General features: G+C 34.9%; 1 protein-coding gene across 3 annotated transcripts in view; it reads right to left on the bottom strand.

Annotated features, from left to right (window-relative positions):
• The window catches only part of VPS13A (vacuolar protein sorting 13 homolog A), a 342631-nt gene that overhangs the window by 268248 nt on the left and 53008 nt on the right, over positions 1-21375 (bottom strand). For all 3 annotated transcript variants that reach the window (XR_013170504.1, XM_077148468.1, XM_077148469.1), the window contains exons 4-10: positions 20329-20424; positions 19947-20048; positions 15456-15565; positions 14736-14795; positions 10714-10773; positions 10409-10486; positions 8053-8110 (exon numbers count right to left, since the gene is read on the bottom strand). Coding sequence is in view for 2 of the 3 variants with exons in the window: in XM_077148468.1 (XP_077004583.1) it covers positions 8053-8110; positions 10409-10486; positions 10714-10773; positions 14736-14795; positions 15456-15565; positions 19947-20048; positions 20329-20424 (564 nt within the window). In the remaining variant the exon portion in view is untranslated. The remainder of the gene's footprint in view (positions 1-8052; positions 8111-10408; positions 10487-10713; positions 10774-14735; positions 14796-15455; positions 15566-19946; positions 20049-20328; positions 20425-21375) is intronic.

Genomic DNA, 21375 nt, shown 5'->3' with positions numbered 1-21375 from the left:
AAAACTGAAAAATTTACCAGAGTCACTACACTTGAGACCTGAAACTATCTCTAACTTAAAATTGGGGCATAAGGTCCCTAGCATCATAAAGCTATTCCTTGTGAAATAAGAGACAAACCACCAGGGATCACATTTACCTTCAATGAGAGTCAAAGAAAGCACATTATTTAAAATAACCCCAAAATAAAATTTCTTTTAAGATATTTTAACCATCAGAAATTTCTGATTTTCTATTATAAGAGACATTAAAAATGTACTTGCAATCTATAATACAAGATAATGCCATGTTTATCACTATCCCACCTGTGCAACTAACTATTCTTAATTTTATAGATCAGGAGATTCTACACATGCCCATTATCTCCTAAGCAACAAATACCATGTCCCATATATGAACAAAGAAGCTAAACTGTTTCTAGCCTGGCAGACTGTTCCTATAGCAGGCAGGAAAAATTTAATTCAAATTCAACTTAATTCAAACATTTTAACTTCAAGTTATAGAGTAAGTACCAACCTGGTATAAGAGAAAAAAATTTAAAGAATAAAATATGAATAACAGATGATTTCTAAGGATTCCACTGATAACAAGGAAATTAATAGGAATCATTATAGCAATGCTTATATTTCAAATGACAGAATGGGGGCAGAGAAAGATATTCATCCACGGGGACCAGTTACATTTATTATGATACATTCAAACAACGGAATGTTATACTTAAAAGTGAGAAAAAATCACATGTATTTAATTGGAAGAATATTGTAAGAGGAAGTTTAAAACTTGTACATATATGTATAAAACAATATCAGTATTTAAAAAGCAAAATTATTCCTCCCCCCTCAGTTTTAGCTCTTATGTTATATATATAATAAGACTATACCATCCAATATCCATATCCTAGCTGCAGTCATCTACTCTCCCTGGGCTACTTCCTCTCTTCCTTCTCTTCTCTCTCTAAAATTTTAGCTTCTGGTAACTCTAATTTCTGGGTGATTTCAATATACAAATGATCCTTCCAAAATCCTCCCCCCTTACTCTAACCCAATAGACCCTGTCATGCCAATATCCTCAACCTCTTGCTAAACTCAATCCAAAACATCCTATTCTCCTAACACCACCATCCATCTTTTCAATTCACTCTCTCCTTAGGACTCTGATTCCAAACCTTCAAATCCCAGTGGGACCTGCTCCTCCACCTTTTCTCTGTTCTTTACCTCTGCTTATGTCCATAGTTTCTTCTCTATCCAACTTAAATTCCATGAATATTTTAGTCATCCCTCGTATTCAACTTAACTCCCTTGCCCCTCTCTACCATTATTTACTTGGGAAAACACTAATTCTAGATAGAGTCATTCCCCAGTTACTCCATACCAGTACCTAAGTAGAACAATGTAATGTATGTGTGTGGAGGGAGTGTGGGGGACAGATAACATCATATATGATCATGCTGACTGGTTTCACTTTAATGCCACAAATCTCAAGCAGGTCCTCGGTGCTGCTGGGCAATCACATGACATTCCTCTAGTCAAATCAGCTAAATCTAGCCCACAGCTTATTTTTGGTATAACCAGCAAGCTATGGATCATTTTTTTTATTTTTAAAGAAACAAAGTAATACATAGAGACCCCACATGTTCTGCAAAACAAAATATTTATTATCTGGCCTTTATAGAAAAAAGTTGGCCAACACGTGCTCCAATCCAGTGGCTCTCAAACTTTAGTATCTATCACAATCACCTGGGTGACTTCTTAAAACAGATTACTAAATCCTCACTCCAAAGTTCCTGATTCATAGGTCTGAGGCTCGACAATCTGAAACTTAACAAGTTTTCAAAAGATGATGATGGAATAAGAATGACAGCCTTTAATCCTGTATAGCTTAATGTAATGCCTGGATAGATTCCAAAGTATACTAAGCAGATAATCAAAAGTACTGGCAAGGTCCCTGGAAGGATGGCAGAAAAAATATTAATTAAATTTTACCACCAGGGAAACCCCTGATACTGTGTCAAACATTAAGGACACCCAAATCAACAGGCCAAACCCTTGACCTTGAGGCTTGCTCTTATGAAACGCATGTATGTAGTGAAGAAGTTTAGCCTACCTTTAGGTATGCCTAAGAGTTACCTCTGGATTACCTCTTTGGTTGCTCAAATGTGGCCTCTCTCTCTCTAAGCTCAACTCTGCAAATGAAATCACTGCCCTCTCCCCTACGTGAGACATGACATCGGGGTGAAAGTCTCCCTGGTGGTGTGGGAGATGAATCCCAGGGATGAGCCAGGCCCTGGCACCAGGGGATCAACAATGCTATCCTAACCAAAAGGGGGTAAAAGCATAATAAATAAGGTATCAGTGGTTGAGAGTTCAAATAGAGTCGAGAGGCTACCCTGGAGATCACTCTCAGGCACACTTCAGTTAAACACTGCTGTCTATCATAGCTTGCCAAATCCCAGCCAAAGCCACTCTTGCCAGTCGTAAAGAACACCTAGGGCATTATATAAGATGCTACAAAGGTACCATGCACTAGGGTAACTTTCCAGAATCCTACAATCTCCAGATGGGTCCCTGGACCAGAAAAGTCCTGAAATGCAGAGGGGCCAGCTTCCCTAGAACAGCGACTAGTTCCATCTCTCTATCCCTTATTATTGACAGATCCTTCCAACATGAAAAAGCTAGAATGGGCATAGCCCAAATATCCCTAAAAAATGGGAAAAAGATCAAATGCAATGGTGAATTTATAGAGAGAAGGTAGGTTTAACAAATGCATATGTTGCTGAAACATTATATTGATATTTCTTTTAGTCTCCAGTATCTTAGAGTAGATAAAAGTAAAAATCTAAAATTGTAGAATTGTAATCCACACCAAACTCTGAAACCTATTCTATAACTAATTGCTACAGTGTGCTTTGAAATTTATTGCTTTTTTGTATACATGTTATTTTTCACAAAAAAAGGGGGTGGGAGTTTAAATATAAATATATTCATACTCCTGGAAGATCAAGCCAGAGGTGAGGCACACAAAAAAAGATGCTGATGGCTTGAAATACACTTTAAGAATAGTGCCCTAGTTGTTTCACTCTCTTTCCCCTAGATGACTATTCAAAGCCTCTCCTCCCTTCAAAAGAAGAGGAATAGATGTTGGAATAATCAGAAGAGAAATTTCACAAATTAGTATCACCACGGCTACTCATCTACCCTACACTAGGACTTTTTTCTACTAACTATAAATGAACTGGACACGCTCTTATCTGCAGCAAGCAGGGCTTCTTCTTTGGGTGCTACCTCTCAGCCATAGAACAGTGGCTGGTCCTTCTATCTACTATTCCTATATACTTGAGAGTTTACTTTAGTTTTTACCAGCCAATACCTCATTAGTCAAATACTGTTATAGTTAGTAATCTTTTATAATAAACTTCCCCTACTCAAATTACTGTGTGGTTTCTCTCTCTTAATCAGATTCTGACTGATACAGAGGAAATAACTGTTGACCAAGGAAAAAATAAGTCAAATCTAAAGTAACATAATTGAGAATCATCAATACACAGGTAATAGGCAATCTCATGTTTTGTTTTGGTTTGTTTTTTTGCATGGGCAGGCACCAGGAATCGAACGCGGGTCTCCGGAATCTCGTATGTTTTTAATGTTTCTATGAGGGGAGAATCAAGAGAACAAAATCAAATTTAAAAAACAATGAAAGGGATATTTTACAAGTGGACACTGAACAGCCATTTGAGGAGAATAATGAAAGGAGTGATCAAGGTAGAAGAATACAGAAAAAGACCTCTGAAGCCAAGAAAAGAAATACATTCAGAAAGGATACTGTCCAGTTAATGACACCAGGCAGCCAATTCAAGAACTAAGTTAGCCATCACCAAACAACCTTTATTGAATATCCTTGAGGTAGAAAAAACAACACTCCTTTTCTCTTTATATTTTAATAACTTATTTCTGAGTATAAAAGTAATACATGCTCAATTTAGAAAATATGGATAACAGAAAAAAGCATAAAGAAGAGGAGAGGGATTGTGGGAAGATGGCAGAGTAGGAAGCTCCAGTGATCAGTCCATCTACCAGAACAAATATAAAACAAGCAGAAACTGTCTGAATCAACTATTTCAAAACTCCAGAGTCGTGTAGAACACTGTACAACATCCAGGGAAGAACAGAAGAAACAGGCTCGTAAATTATAGAAAATGTCAATAACTTTCTCTCTGTATGGTAGTTACAGGTGCCAATCCCCCACTCTTGTGGCAGGTAGCAGTGGGGTCTGCCTCTGATGTAGCTTGCTGGTGCCAGAAAAAGACATAAAATCCACTCTGCCAAGATGCAGGGTGGACACAGACCAACAGCTGATCACAACTTTTGATCAGGTACTTTGGATCGCCATGAGCTGGCTCTGAGGGTAATCATTGTTCCAATCCACCCCACAATGAGACTTAAAGATGGTATCCATCCTCAGAACTGTAGAGAATAGTTGAAGGGCTGCATTTGCTGGGTAGGTCAAAATAATTTAGCATAGAGGAGCCATGAAAGAAGCTCCTGACAACCTTCCTGACCCTTCTTATAAACCCTCCAGGTAGTCTGGAGGAGCCACTGCTCTCTTTGTGGGTTTCTGGCCTGTTCTAGCTGAGAAAGAGTGATTTGTGAAACTCCTCTTCAGCAAGCTCTCCCTCCCAGAATTTAACCTCCACGTAAAAGCAGCTTGAGACATCAGAAGTAGTGTAAGAAACAAAAGAGGTGAACAACTTAAGACGAAGGCTTACCTGTTTTAAGTCCACAGTAAAACACCCAGGGGAAGAACAATGTCTGTCTCCTAGGAAGTAGCCCGGGCATTCAAACTCTTGTAAACAAGGGAAATCCTAAGGCCACTAGCAAGCACAAACTTAGGACACGATAGAGACCCAGAAAAGACAGGGTACCCTGCACTTCTCATTCGTCTTGAGCAGACCATCCTTATGGGAGAGCTGACATTCAAGAAAATCTCTGTCATATCACCAGTTGTTACAAACTGAAGAAACAGAGCTCTCAGGGAATAAAATCCAGAATCACCATTTTTAAAAATACTGTGTACAACAAAATATTACAAAATAAAGTAACAGGAAATGATGGCTCATCCAAAGGAAGAGGATAAAAATTCAGACAACATCAACAAAGAAAACCAGCTTGAGGATGTACCATAGACCTCAAAAAATTATCTTCAACATGCTCAAGGAGATAAAGGAAAATACAGAGAAAGGACTAAAGGATATCAAGAAAATAATGAATGAAAAATATGAAAATCTCAATAAAGTGATAGAAATTTTAAACAACCAAAATAGAACTACAGGAGTTGAAGACCACAATAACTGAAATGAAAAATTCCAAGGACGGTTTCAATAGCAGTCTAAAGTCAGCAGAAGAAACTATCAGTGAACTGGAAGACAAGACAACTAAAATGAGTCAGGGGCCAATGTAATTAAACTGAGAACTCAGAACTCAACTCTTGCACTTATGGCCAATGATTTTTGACAAGGAGGCAAAGCCTATTCAAATAGGAAATAACAGGCTCTCCAAAAACTGGTGCTGGGAAAACTGGAACACTATTTGCAAAAAATGAAGGTAGACTCTACCTCACAGCATAAACAAAAATCAACTCAAAGTGAATCAAAGGCCTAAATATAACAGCTATAACCATAAAACTGCTAGAAGACGCATCTTCAGGACCTTGTGTTAGGCAACCGTTTTTAGACTTTGTACCCAAAGCACAAACAAAATAGAAAAAATAAACAAGACCTCATAAAAACGTTAAACTTTTGTGCCTCAAAGAACTTTAGCATGAAAGCAAAATGACAATTTGCACAACGGAGGAAAACATTTGGAAACCACATGTGCTGGTTTGAAAGGATGTATAAAACCTAGAAAAGCCACGTTTTAATCCTAATCCCATTTTGTAAAGGCAGCCGTTTCTTCTAATCCCTATTCAGTACTGTTTCTTTGACTGTAATTAGATCATCTCCCTGGAGATGTGACTTAGGGAGTCACATCTTGATGTGATCTTGAGTGATCAAGCGCGGATGTTAAAATGGATTAGGTGGAGACGTGTCTCCACTCATTTGGGTGGGTCTTGATTAGTTTACTGGAATTCTATAAAACAGGAAATATTTTTTAGAAAGCTGGAGATTCTGAGAGAGCAGACAATGACACAGCGCAAGGAGCAGAGAGTCTACGAGCCAAAGACCTTTGGAGAAGAAGGAGGAAAATGCCTCCCGGGGAGCTTCATGAAACAGGAAGCCAGGACAGAAAGATAGCAAGCAGATGACGCCACATTTGCCACATGCTCTTCCAGCCAAGAGAGAAACTCTGACTGTGTTTGTCATGTGCCTTCTCATTTGAGAGAAAAAACCTGAATTTCATCAGCCTTCTTGAACCAAGGAATCTTTCCCTGGATGCCTTTGATTGGACATTTCTATAGACTTGTTTTAATTGGGACATTTCCTCGGCCTTAGAAATGTAAACTAGCAACTTATTAAATTCCCCTTTTAAAAAGTCATTCTGTTTCTGGTATATGCATTCCAGCAGCTAGCAAACTAGAACACCACATATCCAGTAAGAATTTACTATTCAGAATGTATAAAGAAATCCTTTAACTCAAGAACAAAAAGAAAAACAACCTAATTTAAAAATGGACAAAAGATCTGAATAGATACTTGTCCAAAGAAGCTATACAAATAGCCAATAAGCACATGAAAAGATGCTCAACACATCATTAACCATTCAGGAAATGCAAATCAAAATCACAATGAGATACTATTTCACACCCATTAGAATATCTACTGTTTAAAAAAACAAAATTATAAAGTGCTGAAGAGGACATGAAGAAACAGGAACACTCATTCACTGCTGATGGGAATGTGGAATGTAAAATGGTGCAGCCGCTGTGAAGGACTTTTAGCAGTTCCTCAGGAAGCTAAGAATGGAATTACTATATGATTCAGCAATCCTGTTACTAGGTATATATTCAAAAGGATTAAAAGCAAGGACTCAAACAGGTATTTATACACTAACATTCATAGCAGCATTATTCACATTTTTAAAAGTTGGAAGCAATCCATCAACTGATGAATGGGTACACAAAATGTGGTACATACACAAAATGGAATATTATTCAGCTGTAAAAATGAAGCTCTGACACATAAAACAACATATATGAACCTTGAATACATCATGCTAAGTGAAATAAGCCAGACACTAAAGGAAAAAATTGATCTCACTGATATGAAATAATTAGAACAAGCAAATTCAGACTCAGACTCTACAATATAAGTTACCAATGGACAGGGTAAGGTAAGGTACAGGTAGTTAAAGTTAAAATGTCCTATTTGGGACATCCCGATTTGGGAGGATGGAAAAGTTCTGTTAATGGTGATGATGTTAGTACAGCATTATAAATGTAATTAATAGCACTGAACTATATATTTGAATGTGATTGAAAGGGGAAATTTTGAGGTTGTATATATGGTAACAGATAAAAAAAAATTTTTTTTTTAGAACTCCATGGAACTGCACTATACAAACAGTGAACCCTAAATTAAACCATGGACAACAGTTAATAGTACAATTATAAAAATGTTCCACGCCAACACAAGATGTTAACAGATGGTATGTGGTAATCCTGTATTCTACAGATTGTTCTGTAAACTTATAACTTTGCTAATTAAAAAAAAGTATAAAGAAGAGAAGCCAGCCTTATTAAATTGCATGTCATGTCAAAATGGCTTTATAAACATTATCTTAATTGCTATTTACAGTCTTTAGCAGCAATTTACCAGAATTTATTAACATGCTCTTATACTGCATTTTTCTTTTCCACGGTCCTGAAATATGGCCAAAATCTCCTCCCACAATGAACTAGGTGGAAAAGATATATTTTCTACTTTTTCATATGTATTAATAATATTATAAATATTTAACTACATAAGAGAATATTCAACATGAAATATACAGTGGTATTATCAACGTTAATTTAAAATTTATACTGACTTCAGTTACATTTTTTACTTCATGAGTTATACTCACCCAAATCATAACCTTCTGGAACAATATTTTCTTTGACAATGCCATTCTTCAAGTTGTTCTATAAAAAGAAAATTTGTTTTAATTCACAGAGTCAGAAACTATACTACCAGTTACCAGAGACCAAGGTTGAAGAGAGGGAATAAGGAGTTAATACTTCATTGGTCCAGATTTTCCGTTCAGGTTAATGGAAAAGTTTTGGTAGTATAGGCATACCTCAGAGTTACTGCGGATTCAGTTCCAGACCACCACAATAAACCAAATATAGTAATAAAATTAGTCAAGGGAATGTTATGGCTTCCAGTGCCTATAGAGTTACATTTATACCATACTGTAGTCTATTAAGTGTTCGAAAGCATTATGTCTAAAACAATGTGCATACCTTAATTTAAAAATACTTTATTGCTAGAAAAAAATCTGCTTAACCATCATCTGAGCCTTCTGACTTCAGCAAGTCATAATCTTTTTGTTGGTGGAGATCTTGCCTCAGTGTTGATGGCTGCTGACAGATCAGGGTGGTGGTTAAAAGTGGGGGCGGGGGTGGCAATTTCTTAAAATAAGACAACAGTGAAGTCTGCCAGATTGATTGACTTTTCCTTTCATGAAAGATTTCTCTGTATTGTACAATGCTGTTTGACAGCATTTTACGCACAGAACTTCTTTCAAAATTGGAGCTTATCTTCGTAAATCCTGCCACGCTTCATCAACTACGCTTATATAATACTCTAAATCATTTCTTGTCACTTCAGTAATGTTCATAGCATCTTCACTAGGAGTAGATTCCATCTCAAGAAACTACTTTGCTCGTCTATAAGAAGTAACTCCTGACCCATCCAAGTTTTATCATAAGAACGCAGCAAATTCAGTCACAACTTTAGACTCCACTTCTAATTCTAGTTCTCTTGCTATTTCTCTTACAATTTCTTCCTCCACTGAAGACTTGAACCCCCTGAACTCATCCATGAGGGCTGGAATCAACTTCTTCCAAACTCCTGTGAACATTAATATTTTTTCTCCCATGAATCACAAATGTTCTTAATGGCATCTAGAATGGTGAATCCTTTTCAGATGCTTTTCAATTATCTTTGCCCAATCACTATCTATGGCAGCTATACCCTTACAAAAAGTATCTCTTAAATAAACAGACTTGTAAGTCACAACGACTTCTTGATGAGAAAATGTTGTGTCGGCAGCCATGAAACAACATCTCATTGTATCTCCATCAGAGCTCCTGGGTGACAATCACATTGTCCATGACCACTAAGATTCTGTAAGGAATCGTTTTCTGAGCAGGAGGTCTCAACAATGGGCTTAAAATATTCAGTAAACATGATGTAAACAGATGTGCTTTGATCCAAACTCTGTTGTTTCACTTACAGAGGTCAGGCAGAGTAGATTTAGCATAATTTTATAAGGGCCCTAGAATTTTCAGAATGGTAAATGAGACGGGCTTCAACTTAAAAGTCACCAGTTGCATCACCCCTAACAAGAGGGTCACCTTGTCCTTTGATGCTTTAAAACCAAGCATAGATTTTTCCTCTCCAGCTATTAAAGTCTTTCCAAACCTTCAATTTATAAAAAACACAATAAAACAAAATAGGGCTGCAGATGGTGGTGACAGTAGCACAATATGACGGTAGCAAAACATTGGGAAAGTAATTAACCACCCTGAATTGTACATTTGAATGTGCTTAAAAAGAGAAATTTTAGGTTCTATTTACATCACCACAATAAAATTTTTTTAAAAACATATAGAAAAAAAAACACAGTACAGTACAATACAAAGAGTGAACCCTAATGTAAACTATGGACTACTGTTAATAGGATAACTATAAAAATATTGTTTTACCAATTGTAACAAAGGTGCCATGCTAATGTAAAATGTTAATAACTGGGAAAGCTGTGTGTGAGCAAGGGGTAACAGGGTATATGGAAACTGTACTTTCTGTATGATTTTTCTGTAAAGTACAACTACTCTAACAAAAAGTATTTTTTTGTTATTTTGCTTTAAATTTATATTCATGTCAACATATCCCTCATCTTGCCAAATCCTATTTTGTGCAAAAGAATAATGTTTAAAAGTAATTTTAAAACATAAAAAACTCAAATTCAGGAGGACTTAGATATGGCAAAATATTAAAGTTATTTAAATAATATCTCATAAAATTGTTATTATAAAAGAATGCTCTAAGAACTAAGCATTAATGTGTGTGTATTTGTTTACAGGTATATATATCTGTAAATTATGCTAATGGATTTTGCTTAGTATACTGATTATACTATGTTAGATAAATTATGAATTAAACCTTATGTGAAATATAATACGAATATGTACAAACACATAAAAAAATTTACTTACCAATGATTCATCAAAATCATGGTAAAACATCTGAGATTTCACATTCCAGTACGCAAAAAGGTTATCCAATCGGACTAACTGAAAATAAATCAAGTTTATTAAATGTCATCTTCCTTTCTCTTGGAAAGATTTTTAACATATTATGTTCAGAAGTCTCAATTAAGTGAGCCATTTCACAAAGCTAAACAAATAAACACAATTCACATAAATCCGCATCTATATATATATTATCACTTGCCTTTCTAAAAAGAGCTCTCTTCCATCAAGCCCATAAATTGATAAAAGACAGTATTTGCATATTTTACCTTACGAAAAAGTTTCTCTGTTTCATTAAGTAAACATGGAACCCAGTCTTGATCAGTTGTCTGAAAAGGAAAGAAAAAAGAAGTAAAAATGTCATTGTATGGTTTGAAAGTATTATGTACCCCAGAAAAGCCATGTTTTAATCCTAATCCAATCTTGTGGGAGTGATTCAACATTGTAGATTGGAATATTTTGATTATATTATCTCCAGAAATGTGGCACAGCCAATTGTAGGTGTGATCTTTTGATTAGATGGAGATGTGACTCCACCCATTCCAGGTGGGTCTTGATTGGTTTACTGAGATTCTTTAAAAGAGGAAACAGTTTGGAGAGAGACAGGAGTTTCAGAGCCAATAAAGAGAGCAAATGTAGATGTTTGGAGAACAGAAACTTCAGAGAACAGAGACATGGATGTCTGGAGATGTTTGGAGCTAAGGAGATACCATTGAGATACTAAGCAAGCCAATCTGGAAGTAGCCAAGGGAAGCCAAGAGATGAAAACCAGCCCCAGAGAAGTAAAGTGAGGAACCCCACAGCCACAGAGGCTGAAAGCAATGGAGCCCAAGAACAAGGGACCAGCAGATGCCAGCCACATGACTTCCCAGCTGACAGAGGTGCTCCTGACCCACTGGCCTTTCTTGAGTGAAGGTAACCTCTTGTTGGTGCCTTAATTTGGACACTTTCACTTCCTTAGAACTTCATACTTGTAATTTACTAAATTCCCCTTTTTAAAAGCCATTCCATTTTTGGTATATCGCATTCCAGCAGCTTACAAACTAGAAGAGTCATTTAAAGATTGCAGAATGCTAAATTATATCTATCCTGCCCTACCTAGCCCACTTTCTATGAAAATGCCCTTTTGAAAGCTTACCATTCAGACTAAGAATGGTAAGTAAACATTCTTCTAACCACAAGAATGTCTTTGCTTTAGCTGAATACAGAACTGCCATACGACCCAGCAATACCATTGCTAGGTATCTACTCAAAGGACTTAAGGGCAAAGACACAAACGGACATTTGCACACCAATGTTCATAGCAGCATTATTTACAATTGCAAAGAGATGGAAACAGCCAAAATCTCCATCAACAGAAGAGTGGCTAAACAAACTGTGGTATATACATACGATGGAATATTATGCAGCTTTAAGACAAGATAAACTTATGAACCATGTAATAACATGGATGGACCTAGAGAATATTATGCTGAGTGAATCCAGCCAAAAACTAAAGGACAAATACTGTATGGTCCCACTGATGTGAACGGACATTCGAGAATAAACTTGAAATATGTCATTGGTAACAGAGTTCAGCAGGAGTTAGAAACAGGGTAAGACAATGGGTAATTGAAGCTGAAGGGATACAGACTGTGCAACAGGACTAGATACAAAAACTCAAAAATGGACAGCACAATAATACCTAATTGTAAAGTAATCATGTTAAAACACTGAATGAAGCTGCATCTGAGCTAAAAAAAAAAAAAAAAAAAAAAGAATGTCTTTGCTTTAAAGGAATTCATGGCTGACAGAAAAAGCAAGTAAACAAGCAATTACCACATGAAAGTATCACCATGGAGGTTAAATACATAATATACTGGGAGATCATCAGGAACATCAACCTCATGCCAAACTAAGACATTGCTCATGAATACAAACTACTGATCCTAAAGTCAGTAGAAAACATGACCCAAAGCAAAAAGAGCTGGTGCAAAAGCACAAAGACACGCAAACATATGATATGTACAGGGAACTAAAGTAGTTCAGTATGGCAAGCAAACAGATAAAGACAAGGGAAGAAATCAGATATGCTACCTGGTGTTAATTTACAAATAGCTTATAAGATATTTTAGGGCAAAACTATGGACTTTAAGAGCCAATGCGGACAATAAAGTGAACAGATCCTTATTTTAGAAAGACGGCTTTCATTTAATGTATAGAACATGAATGGATTATAACAGTGGTTCTCAAACTTTAGCATGCAAAAGCATCACATGGAGGGCTTTTTGTTGCATGGGCGGGCACCGGGAATCAAACCCGGTCTCTGGCATGGCAGGTACCACCGTGGCACCTACCCCACCTGGAGGGCTTTTTAAAACACAGAATGCTGGGCTCCACCCTCAGAGTTTCTAAATGAGTAGGTCTGAGTGTCAAGTTTTCAATGACCAAACCACTGTTATCATGGTCACCAATGACATTCACATTGCTAGATCCAATAGCTAATTCTCATTCTTATTTTTCAACTTAACAGCAGTATTTGACATAGTCTACCCCACCCACATTTACTGGATAATTTTTTCATTTGGCTTTTCTTTTTTCTTGCTTGTACCAGAACCATGTTTTAAAAGTAAATCTTAGGCAAAAACCCAATAGAAATAATAAGTAAAAGCACATAATGTATACTACACAGCAATTACGTTGAATGAATTTTATTACACATAGCAACACAGATAAACGTCAAAAACAACACTGTGACACAATACAGGTAACTTATAGAAGAATCACACCAACCATTTATGCAACATTTAAAAGGTAACACACTAATGCAAAATGTTAAGTTTTTTTTCCTAATAATATTTATTATTAGGGAATATTGTTATTCCCTAATAATAATTATTTTCCCTAATAATAGGGAAAACTGTGGGGGATGATGGTAATATGTGAACTCTACTTTCTGCATGATTTTTTCTGTAAACCTGTAACTGCTCTAATAGGAAAAAAAATGAAACAATATTAGACATTTTTTATGGGCATATTATATAAAAGTTTAAAAAGTTAGTATATTTATCTCTGGAGTGGGAGGTAAAGATATGTGCCAGTTTGAAAGGATGTATGTACCCTAGAAAAACCATGTTTTAATTAAAATCCCATTTCATAAAGGTAGAATAATCCCTACTCAATACTGTCTGTTTGAAACTGTAATCAAATCATCTCCCTGGAGATGTGATTTAATCATGAGTGGTCGTTAAGCTGGATTAGGTGATGACATGTCTCATGGGTGGGTCCTGATAAATTTCTAGAGTCCTATAAAAGAGGAAATATTTTGGACAATGAAAGAAATTCAAACAGAGTAAGCAGAACAACATAGCCACGAGAAGCAGAGTCCACCAGCCAATGACCTTTGGATATGAAGAAGGGAGCTTCATGAACCAGGAAGCCAGGAGAAGAAGCTAGCAGATGAAGCCGCATTCGCCATGTGCCCTTCCAGATGAGAGAGAAACCCTGACTGCGTTCACCATGTGTCTTCCAGATAAGAGAGAAACTCCATGTTCGCTATGTGCCCTTCCACTTGAGAGGGAAACCCTGAACTTCATCAGCCTTCTTGAACCAAGGAATCTTTCCCTGGTTGCCTTAAGTTGGACATTTCTATAGACTTGTTTTAATTGGGACATTTTCTCGGCCTTAGAACTGTAAACTAGCAACTTATTAAATTCCTCTTTTTAAAAACATTCTGTTTCTGGTATATTACATTCTGTCACCTAGTAAACTAGAACAAGGTAGAAGTAGAGTACAAAAGGAATTTCATATTTATCCATAAAATTTTTAAGACAAAGTAAATGAAAAAGTCAACAACTTTATTCTGAATGCAAGCAAATGTTTCTTAATTTGCTACATGCTTCTACGTTTTTTAAATTCCTCAATTTCAAAAATTAGGAAGAAAGTATGCCACAATATTAATAACAGTGGTGAGAAAATGGGTGATTTATGTTTTTCATGATTTATAAAACCTTTTGAAATGAACATAATACTTTTATTTTGAACTTACTCTTTCAAAGTTCTGAAACGTTCTTTTTTTAATTAAGTAAAAGTATCTAACATCATAATTAGCATACAATAGATGTGATTTTTAACTGAATTCGATTATCAATCACTTTTTCAAGCGGAAACTGTCAAACCTCAATTCCAATCCAGTCTATGTCCTTTCTATATCAATCCTATATAGAATTGTATTGCTGATGCTGACACATACACAGTAACCAATAGTTTGACTAGCTATAATTCACAATTAAATTTCTTTTCAACAAAGTACCTGCATGCTGAGGTTCTGAAGAGAAACACCAAATGATAGCGGGTTGTCTCGATTTGTGATCTAAAAAGAAATAATGCAAAATTTACTCAGATTTTTAGTAGGACAAAATTCACTTCCTAAGAGAAAGTACACTTTCTGGGAAGTACCCTATTTTGAACACTTGAAAACATTTCATTATTTTCCAGAACTTTTACTCCTATATTTTTCCTAAAGCAAATTAAAATATTATCAGTGTTTTAGTGCTATACACTAACATTACATCTACATATTTTTGAAACTGCAAAAAAAAAGTTTGCAATTAATGACTAACGCTCAAAATAGTAAGCAAATAATTATATTGTAGAGTGAACAAATGATCTACTCAAGGACAAACAATTAGTTAAGTCTGGCTGTACTGATTCTTAGATAAGTGCTCTTTCCAGGAGGTAAATATAGAGTATTTTAAACTATTTTTAAAATATATAACTTTTAATTTGTAACCCCCACTTATAAAAGTGATTATAAGAAAGGTATTTTCTTTCATTATTTAATGTTTCAACATTTTATTAAAGTGTAATCAAGCACTCACCACTAAGAACTGCAAATTACAACTATAATTATACAAAAGCTATTTCTCCATCTCCTAGCATCCTAACAGGTAGGCCAAAACAGAGAAAGTGTCAATAAACAGTAGAATAACTTAAAAAGATAAAAACAAATATCACTTATTAAAATACTCACATCATCTTCATAGCGAATATGGATGCTGGAAATTTTCACTTGTAAATTTTTTATGATCTGAGTAACTAATTTTTCTGCAAAAGTGTGCTGTTTCTCCTCTTGAGGTTGTTCTACAATTGTAAACATTTCTTTTATTAACTTGAGTGAAAAATGTACTCTATAAATATCCACATATTGAGTTAACATACATAAGTTGCCTTGTTAAAGGAAAAAAAAATCTGTATTTTCAGACAGAACACTGTCTGCTTTCCAAAAGTCTTCCATACCAGAAGCTTTTCAAAGACCAGTAAACGCAAAAATTTTTCAAAAGCAAATATCCTGTTCAATGACCCTAAGGGCAACCAAGTAAAATTGACTGGCATTAACTTTTAGAATCTATCTCTTTCTGTAAACTATGGCTGAGTTCATTAAGAAATGGAAAACAATGAAGATTACTGGGTAGGACTTAAATTAGAGGAACCAATGCATAAAAAGCAAAGGAGTAATTTCCCTTATAATTAATGAAATCATCATAAGTTGTCTGCTGTTAGATGTATAAAATAGTAGAGTATGCTCCTTCCCCTAATGGATATACAAGAGAAAGTTATAGGGTCCTCTCCCTTTACTCCTTTCAAGCAAGGATGAAAGAAGTTTACCACCTCTGTTTCCTTTTATGAAGATATTAACCACCTCCAGTTTCAATACTTTATAGAGAAACAGAAAGAATAAAGAATTTTCCTCAATTCTTTTGAAATATATTTTTATAACTAATTACTATCCCTTCCCCCTTCCTTAAAAATAGCAATGAAAGTTATCCCCATTCTATTCCTAGTACTGTTCCACATAGATATTCATATTATCTTATTATGACCTAACACTCTCTCATTTAGCCTTGGTTAAAAGATGAAGATATCAGATATATGTATTTAAAAAGCTCAATTAAAAATGAGTAAGAGTTAAGTGAAGGTATTTGAATATAAAAGGTCTATAAAATTAAGAAGTATAAGTAGAATAAAGCAGAGATTAAAGGGGATGAAAAATAACCTCTTGGAAGAAAGGGAACTGTATTTTAATCTTTGAATCTGTTCAGTACCTAATAAAATCCTTTGTTCTATAAATTCATCCAGTCATTCCCTATCCACTGTCTTCCTCCTGACTTCCTTATCTAGCTCAGATTCCATGGTGCATCATTTTACCAACAACTTAAATTCTTCTTTTTTTCCCCTCATTTTCTTCTTTCAATAAAGCCCCCTACCCCGAAAAACCCAGCTACCCACTTTATATAGAAACATGCCTGTACATATGCCTTGCCAGCTGACTACTTCTGCACAAATTCACAACTGGGCAGACTGGAAATACAGTAAACTAGCCATCACTAACATCTATTGACCAGCAACCTTACTACATTTCTCTGGTCAATTTGCTCAAATACTTCAGAATAACTATTTCAAAAATCTGTTTCAATCCCCCTCAAAGCTCCAACCACACTGCCTCTATCTTTAAGACAGAAGAGCTACTGTAAAGAAACTTTCTGCCATTACCGTTCAATCAAAATAGCTCTTTCTAAAATGACCAATGACCTCCATGTCATCAATAAAATGAAAATTCTTAATCCTTTTCCTACCTGATATCTCAGCAAGATTTGATACATTCTTTGCTTCTTAAAATACCTTTTCTCATGGAAATCTCCAGATTTATCTTATTTACCTAGCCACTCCTTATATTCTTTCTTTATCTGTTTTCCTCTTCTATACAATAATTACATGTTGGATTTTCTTTGAACTAAACTTTCATTCTACACTGCCATATAGGTAATTCTCCTCCACACTTGATAGCCTGAATTATCATACAAATGCTGACATCTCCCAAATCCATAGTGAATGAAGAAGGAACTAAGATATAAAGCACAGAGAATCTGGCACATTCTATAAACTACAAGTAGTTCAGTATGGCTGGAGTGAAGGAGAGAGAAAATAAGAAAAAGGTGAGGGAACAGTCTCTTCCTCAATGGTGTCAGGAAAATCGCATCCCCACATGTAGAAGAATGAAATGAACCCTACCTTCATTGCATATAGAAAAACTAACTCAAAATGGATCAGCAACCTAAATGTAAGGACTAAAATCATAAATCTCTTAAAAGAAACATAAGGGAAAATATCCATGAGACTGGATATGGCAATGAATTCTTAGTTATGTCCCCAAAACCACAAGGAACCAAAGAAAAAAATCAGTAAATTGAACTTCACCAAAATTAAAACTTCTGTGCAAAGGACTTATCAAGAAAGTGAAAAGACAACCTACAGAATGGGAGAAGAGTTACAAATCATATATCTATTAAAAGTTTAATATCCAGAATATTTAAAGAACTCGCAAACTCATCAACAAAAAGATTTGATAAATTTAGATTTAAAAAAGTATAGATGATAGAATAAAAGAAATGCGTGGAGGCTGGTTATGATGCTAAAGAGGTAGGCAGGATTTAAGTCATGAGAGATTTTATGTATCTTGCTATAGAGTTTAAACCTCAAACTGATAACAATAAGGTATCACTAAGGAATTTTAAGCACAGTAGTAACAAACACACATTTTAAACCTCAGTATAAATAAGAGGGACTTCTTATTAAATGTGGTAGATAACACAAATTTCTCTATTTCTTCGTAAAACCCCACTAAACCAAACGTAAAGGGGAAAAGGTAAGTAAACCCTTAAGGACAAAAAAAAAAGGAGATAGGAAAAAGAACAGAGAAGAGGTATCAACAAGATTTAGGAAGCGAGGAAGCAGATGGATTCAGTAGACTTAGCAGACAGTCTGCTAAACTCATCTGTTAAACTGAATCTTTCTAAAAGCACACAGATGAAGATATCAGTGGAAAAACAGGAATGCTAAAGAAAAAGAACTCTAGAGAGATTCAGGAACTAGAGATCTCACAAAACAAAATGCCAAGTGGGGTACAGAGTGAGAGAAAGGATGATAATAGTAGGATTGGTTTAAAGCCCATATACCCAAGCAGTTATTTCTTTCTCACCCCAGTGGTAATGCAAGAGTTTATCTTGGAGAAAATGAACCTGACAGGCTCCAGACCCAGATACCATGTGCATGGATGGCCAAAAACAGGAAGATTAAGGAAAGTACTGCATAACAGTCATACCCATAACCACTTCAGTAACATAACACTGCACTTGTACCTGTACAATTACAAGCAGGTAACATTGTGCCAGAAAATAAATTTAACAAGAATGTATCATTTGGTTCAGCAGAAAACAAAATTAATACATAACCATGGTAATATAAACAATATTGATTTAATAAAAAATATAACTCTATCAGGAAGACAGAATAGAATAGACATTCCCTGTCCACAAAGGAAGCCTATATACAATGTCTAAACCTAATAAATCAAGAAACAGGAGAACAAACATCTTATTTAGCAATATGGATAAAAACACCAAAAGAAACACCTTAGAAAGTTGAAACTAATTCTCTAGAAAGTATAGAGAGGGGCTGAGCCACGGGACAGCATCCTTTTTAAAAAAATTATAAGCTTTTTCCCTTTAAAAATTATTTTTATCTTATCAAGACAATATATATACAAAGCCAATTTTTAAAAGGAAAAAGCTTAGGAGACTTAGGAAAGAAAGAATTGGAAGTAGGGATAAATGACTACAGAAAATGTAAAAGAACTGTTTTCAGAGAAGAAAGAGAATTCTAAGAAGTGCTGCCAGGGATTATGTGTCAAATTTCCTTTAATGTTTGTCAACAGGTAAAACATTTTATGTAGAAGTTTTATTTTTTATTAGAAAACCAACTCATGACAGATATAGTGACATAGTACCCATATTTTTCTTTAAAGATGCTTAGTATTAAAGGAAGGGAAAGTAGAAGAAGTTAAATAGATGAGTAAATTAGAAAGAAGATTTTATTTTCTAAGATATGAGAGGCTACAGGATATTTCCATGCCATGGAGAAAGATTCATTAGGGAAAAGTAGAGTCAAGAATGTAAAAAAGCTGAAGACGGTAACCAGAACACAGATGAAGAATTCAATTTCTGCAGGATGCTTCTGCAACAGATGAAAAAAGGCATTGAAGTAATGGACCAGGTGATCTAGATTGTATTTGAAAGGATGTAAAACTGAAGAGCAAATAATAGATTTGGAAACATGAAAATATTTCAAGAGACTAAGTATCTTCATAAGAACAAAGAAATCATATGAGGGGAATAGAAAAGCAAAGGTTGGAAAAATAAGAAAATACCTTAAATGAAATTAACTGCTACAGTAAAACTGATCTTACCCTTACAAACTAGACATATTTGTCCTATAACAAGGTAAAATTTCTGTAAACATGACAAAACACATAGTATAAACCCCATGAAAATGCCCCATGTAATAAAATTTATAATTGTTAAGTAAGCTCAGTGTTTCCAGAGGTAAATAATATTCTATTATGATAAATATGCCTTTTACATTTATCCTATTACCGCTGGTATTTACTGCTTTTTTTCTTTTTTACCTTGATCAGCTACTTTTTGTTTTGCTTCTTCTATTCTTTTTAGTTCCTGTTGTTTTACTTCCAAAAGTTGTCTTTCTTCTTTCAAAGAATCATATTTTATTACTATAGGGAACATAAATAGGAAGAATGTTAATAACTTTAAAATTGAAAGTTCTTAAATTTTTAAGAATTTCCGAAAAAATTCTTGAAAATAACCATCAATTCAAATTCTTAAAACTCTTAAAGTGAAAATTTAGAGTAAAAACCAATTTAATGTGAATTACCAAATACCAAATTTAAATACTAAATTATCTTTAAAAAAATTCAAAGATATATTAACCAACTATAATTATCAAATTATAAAGAGTTTTCTATCCAATAACAACAAAAAAATGTCACTTACTAGAAGAAGGCACTATGAGTAAATAAATTTCCTCCAATACAGCTTCAACTGGTTGAGTATAAAGGTTTTTCCATGGAATTACAAGATTAAGGGTACCTACATAATTTGGGGAGGGAAAACATATATATGTTATTCACTCAACTTATATTTACTATCAACAGATTTTCTACAAGGCATTAAAAGAGATTACAGGGTGCATGGGTGTTCAGTGGTAGAATGCTCTCTTTCCACGCAGGAGACATGGGTTTGATTCCCAGACCATGCACCCCCCAAAAAAGAAAAAAAGGATTACAAAGTGGCCTTTGTTCTTATAGAAAGCTATCTTACAAACAAAAACAGCAAGCCGTTCTTGTGATGATTTGAAATTATTTATACCAGTGTTGTTGGAGAATCTATTAAATTATATTCTAAATATTTATGTTTCTATTTATGGATATTTTTACCACATTTATAACAATATTCTTCTTCCCTTAGTCAATATTTCTTAAATTGTATCTTTAAATTTTCCCAGTTCTTACTCTAAACCTGTACAATTATTTCTCTTATACTTAAAAAGTCCATCATGTACTTTATATGTGTGTATGTTTTCCATATATGTGTATATATATGTGGTGATACATACATATACACAAATATAAGGCAATAATTAAGGATTTTAGGCAATATTAGAAAACTATTCAAACTAATGAAAATATTTTTTCTACAATCCAATAGCAAAACATTTTAAAAGCAGTAAGTTTCTTGAACTGAAAACACTGCGTGTAGAGAGGAACTTCCAGTGAAGACAGCAGATAGGGAGTGCCAGGACTCAGTCCTACAAACCAAAACAGCTATTAATGTAGACAGGAACTGTCTGAAACAGCTATTCTGGGGCTTCGGAGGCCAGAAGAACACTGTATAGAATCCAGGGAAGAGCAGAAGGAAAAGGCTGATAAAGTACAGTAAAAATAGTGAGTTGCTCTTTCCTTGCAGTGGCTGCTGGCAACCATCCACAACTCTCAGTCAACAAGCATTACGGTCCAGTCCCTGGATACCTCAATGGGGACA

The sequence above is a fragment of the Tamandua tetradactyla genome, chromosome 2 (genome assembly GCF_023851605.1).
Source record: "Tamandua tetradactyla isolate mTamTet1 chromosome 2, mTamTet1.pri, whole genome shotgun sequence".
NCBI lineage: Eukaryota > Metazoa > Chordata > Mammalia > Pilosa > Myrmecophagidae > Tamandua > Tamandua tetradactyla.
The sequence above is the reverse complement of the archived record's forward strand: the minus strand, read 5'-3'. Positions and strand labels throughout refer to the sequence as shown.